Source organism: Pygoscelis adeliae, unplaced genomic scaffold (assembly GCF_000699105.1).
Source record: "Pygoscelis adeliae isolate BGI_AS28 unplaced genomic scaffold, ASM69910v1 Scaffold365, whole genome shotgun sequence".
Classification (NCBI taxonomy): domain Eukaryota; kingdom Metazoa; phylum Chordata; class Aves; order Sphenisciformes; family Spheniscidae; genus Pygoscelis; species Pygoscelis adeliae.
Window position 1 is genome coordinate 568,408 of NW_008824783.1, and position 4,603 is coordinate 573,010.

The 4,603-nt window shown below is 46.6% G+C and overlaps 1 protein-coding gene across 1 annotated transcript in view; it reads right to left on the reverse strand.

Annotated features, from left to right (window-relative positions):
• The window catches only part of TRIP4 (thyroid hormone receptor interactor 4), a 45,259-nt gene that overhangs the window by 23,327 nt on the left and 17,329 nt on the right, over positions 1-4,603 (reverse strand). Inside the window, exons 6-9 of the mRNA XM_009323873.1 lie at positions 3,143-3,272; positions 2,612-2,827; positions 1,952-2,078; positions 1,020-1,207 (exon numbers count right to left, since the gene is read on the reverse strand). Of these exons, the coding sequence (XP_009322148.1) occupies positions 1,020-1,207; positions 1,952-2,078; positions 2,612-2,827; positions 3,143-3,272 (661 nt within the window). The remainder of the gene's footprint in view (positions 1-1,019; positions 1,208-1,951; positions 2,079-2,611; positions 2,828-3,142; positions 3,273-4,603) is intronic.

Consider the following 4,603-nt stretch of genomic DNA (forward strand, 5'->3'; position numbering starts at 1 on the left):
CTGCTGTTAAGCTTTGCCCTGACTATTTAAACTCAAACAACATGTCAGCACTACAGAGAAAAGCTGAGATGGGCAAGAAATAATGCCACAAGCAGAGCACGTCCTCACTGCTTTAGAGCAACAGCAAAAAAGGACATCAATCCCTTGCAAGTACAGCAGTACGTCAGACATGTGTAGGACGATCTGCTCATACCATTCCCTTACAAGCTCAAGAAGTTACAACACAGTAAGCATGCAATCTAGGGAGTAATAACAGACCATGCATCTGTATGAAGTCGTTAGCTGCAGCTCTCGGGGATCCCAGCATGAGCACTAGGCATCAGTGCTGCAGCTGTATCGGAGCAGCTGACAGCATCCCCAGATCACCTGGATGCAGAAGCCAGGCACATTAAGATTTACAGCATCTCTACCTTGGGAAGTGAAAAAGCTTTGCTCTCTAAAATGAAAAATTCTGTGAAGGAAAAAGAAGGCTAAGGAAGATTCTTTGTTCTGTATTAGTGGTAGGAAAGGTGAATTAACAAGTCAGGGATGCTGTGCTGAAGGTGCTTCTCTTTGGAACCTGATTCCTAGCCCAGAGGGAGAAGGTGGTAGCAAGGGGTGTGTGCGTGTGGTTGTTTTTTTTTTAAACAAAGCCTCGTGCCCCTTTTGGCTTCTCTATGATGGACAAAAAGACCAGAAGAACGTATTTCATATTTTCAGCTTATTTACCTTCCAAATTCCAGAAAGGTATGCCCCAACTATGGCGCAGAAATCTCAGCCTCTCTCTAAACTTACGCACTGTGAAGAAACTTGTACCTTCCAGGTTAGCTACTCTCATGAAAAACCATTTCATCAGGCTTCTCAAACCATCAGTACAGCAGATGCAGAAGCATGGCTTCCAAACCTGGAGCTATCAGTAGGTATCAGGCACTGTACAAAGCAAGCAAGTCCACAGAGGTCCTCTGAGGAACACAACTTCCCAGCTTGCCTACAAAGGAAGAGCTGGTCAGGATACAACACAGTTCAGGCCACCCCTTTACCTTTTGATTCCTCTTATGAGCAAGGAAGCCCAAGGCTGGTGCATGCTGAGGCACCAACCATCATCTGAGATCTCCTGCAACTCTCGATCCTGAATCCGCAACCTGTTCCGCTCTGAGCCAGACTCATTTCCAGCATCCATGGAATGGATGGCTTTCCGGTGTGGGAGCAAACCAGTTTGGTCCACCCACTTCAGTGTGTTCAAAAGAAACAAGACAAAGGTTAGCACCTCTCTAGGAAAAACGTACATCAAGTGCAAATCCTATCTGAAGTTTTCCTTCATTTAAGGACAGAGGTATTACTTTTATTGGGATCACTCCTCCTTCCTTGCAAGCTCGCTGCACTTCCATGCGATAGTTTGGCAGGAGGAAAAGCAAGGTCATGCTCCGCTCTGTGTGGCTTTTCCTTTCTAAGCATCGCAGCTAAACTATGGATTTAAAGAATAAATCTACCTGCTGGTGTTTCAAAGCATTCACAGGAAGATACAATTTTCAAAGCATATTCGCAGCCATCAGCACTCAAAACTGGGAATCATCGAACCTCCAAATGCTTAGCATACACCAGGAACACCCCGATTAAAGTGGAATTAGAGATCATGCCCTTTGGAAATTGGAAATCTGGCAGAAAAGGCTTCTTCATAAATGGAGCTGAAAACGGACACAACCTTAGGCTGACTCTCAGAAATTCTTTCAAGTTCCTGAAGAGGAGGTAGGAAACTAAAACTCAACCTCAGATAAACCAAACCTCCCAAGAGCAGGGAACAGAGCAGGGCATTAGTAAACCTTTTCTGTCCCCAACTCAGATGGCTAATGAGGATCTCCCAGACACAGGGGAGGAAAGAGGTACCACAAACATGCTAGAATTCACAATTCTTAAGCTTAGCTGTCCCAAAGTTAGTTATTACTCTGGTATAAATCATTCAACCCGTGCTGACCAAAGGAGCAGGCTGAAGAAGACGAGGATTCACTAAAACACCAGAACTCAGAGTCGTCTTTGCTTCTGGGCTCCCACCTGGCTTGCTCAGCGTGCCACAATTAATGGCTTCGATGGTTTCATCCAGTCTGCAAGCACAAACAAGAGGCATGAAAATTCCCTGCTTCCCCCTGGCAACGTCTCCCTTCTCCCCACACAAACATTCCTGACCCAAAGCATTTTTTTACCACCTCCCCTAGCTAAACGATTTCCTTGCTAGGTCTGATTTCTAATTTGAACAGTCACTCCTATCTACCGCAGAAACTCAGCCTGGTTTGACTTTGAGATGAATTGGTTCTGTTGAGATAGGCCTTCTGCAACATCTCTTTCCAGGGCAGCTTTATCTTTAACAGATGTGCCAGCTACTGAAACCCCGTGTAAGCCTCGCACAGTTGGGCTTTGGAGGGGGGTCTCAGCAGAGTTGCGCTGAAAGACATGATATGCTGCAAGCCAAAAAGACCCTCAAGGAAGAAAAGAACGCAAATCTGCATCCTAGTGTCGGAAGTGCCCTTCAAGGGAACGGCTTGCTCAGCCTTCCTCACACTCGCTCTTCTAGATTCAGCCAGACCACCATCCATAATGATTTTCACCTCCCTGCTTCGCGCTGCCAGTTCTCACTCACTTGCTGTGATATTCAGCCATGCTATTGTCTTCCTCCAGAATCTGCCTGCCAGCGAAGTCGATGGTGATTTTTTTGGCGAGCCGAGAGGCGTGACGCAGCTCCCGCAGTTCCTGCTCTCTCTTCTGGAGGGCCTCCCTTTCCTGCTTGGAAAGCCACTGGTTGGAGTCCGTGGCAAAGTAATCTGATTCATCGTCGATGACCTGGGTTCGACGCACACTGGTGAGAAACAACCGTAATGGTAGAACATGAGGACAGCGGGACAGTGACACAGCACTGCCTGCCCCAAACCTGCCTTCCTACCGGCTCCTTTCTGTCCTCTCCAGAGAGAGAGACTGTCAGGGACACAAAGCGAGGACATCCAAACAGGACCCATTCGAGGGGTTCACTCTTGTTCCACCAATCACCAACGTTAAGGCATCTGTAGCTACAGCCCAGGTTTTAGAAGGAACTCGCTAACATTTCTGTTAAAGGCAGCTCAGCCTCCCAGACAATTTATGTTATTTCACAATAGTCTCACAGCTAGTATCTTACCTCGTCCTGTCAAATTCCAACAACTTGTCTTTGTGTTTCACAGCCATCTCCAGGCCTGCTTTGAGTCTAGCTTCTTGTCGAGGCAGTAAGTCCTTGCTTATGGCATCCAAATTCCCTGAACTTTCAGCACCTGAGATAGAAAATAAAGCACAGCTCAATAGTCAGGGACGGGCCGGTTGTCTAAAGCCCAGCCCTGGTGGGGCTGGCTGCAGAAATGCCCCCTACAACAAATGCCATTCAAGGAGCTAAAAGAAGAACGTGGCACCAAGATCAGCACCTTTCCAAACCAGCTTCAAGGCCCGATTTTCCCCCTAACCCCTTTCACAGACTCCTTCCTCAAAATAGGAGGAAGCATTTAAATACCGCAGTGACAACGCCTAGGTAGTGTTTAGAGAGAAGGTCTTGGTCTTTGATTCTCCTTCACCCTCCCCTAACAATTTGGGCAGTCCAAATTCCGCCCATCACCAACAGCAGGCCTTGAGTCCCCTCCTAAAAGCCAAATTCTCTCCTAAGTGTTTTCACCTCCACAAAGAGACTCTCGGTCACAACAGATCACTGACAATTGCCAGTTACGCACAGAGCAAGCCTTCTGTCTGCTGCTGTATGAGCCTCTCGCAAATGAAATCCTCCCTCAACATACCTCAGCAGGTTTTTCAGACCAGCTATTGTTAGAGATGGAGAAATCTATTCCCAGCAACGACCTCTTCTTTCTTACCGTTTCTGGCAAGGGTCCAAAACCCAACCAAACAAACAAAAGGTGGGGAAAAAAAAGGTTTGCATCAAACCCACAATGGACCAAACCAATGTATTTCACAGAAGACATCACTCAGGCTAACGCCTGTATTTCCCGGTCGTCACTGATCCACATTTTTTCACTCCCGAGACAAACAGCTATCCATGTTCCAGCTTTCACCTACACAGATAACGCACAAAGCAAGACCTGGCAGGGGCAGAAGGGAAAACCGATAAAACGGGTAAGAAAAGGGGATCCTGAAATACATCAGGATCTCTACGGGAAGATTATCAACAGACCAACTCTGTGATCAGGTGTTATTCTCAAGGACTTACAGGACCTCCTGCCATCTCAGCAGCTCTAAAGAAAAGTTGACACCGAGACCCAGAGTAAATATTTCCCCAGTTCCTCAGCAAAGTGTATTTTTCAACCAAGAACACTGTGACCTTGGCTATATTTCAGCTAAACTCAGACAAACATCCCCATAATGCACAGGTCTTCACTGGGAGACTGGGTATTATTTCCTCTTGCTTTCCTTGGCTCTGTTCCTATTTTTAGCTCCCAAGATAAGTGTTAGACAAGAAGACTCATTAGAAAATATTAACCACCGCCTCTCTAGATCCAGCAAATCAGATAGCAGCACTTCATCTTCCACAGCACACATTCCACATGAGACTTATCCTAATTTTCAAGGACTGCTCCAACGATCCAGTTCATGTGATTGATTC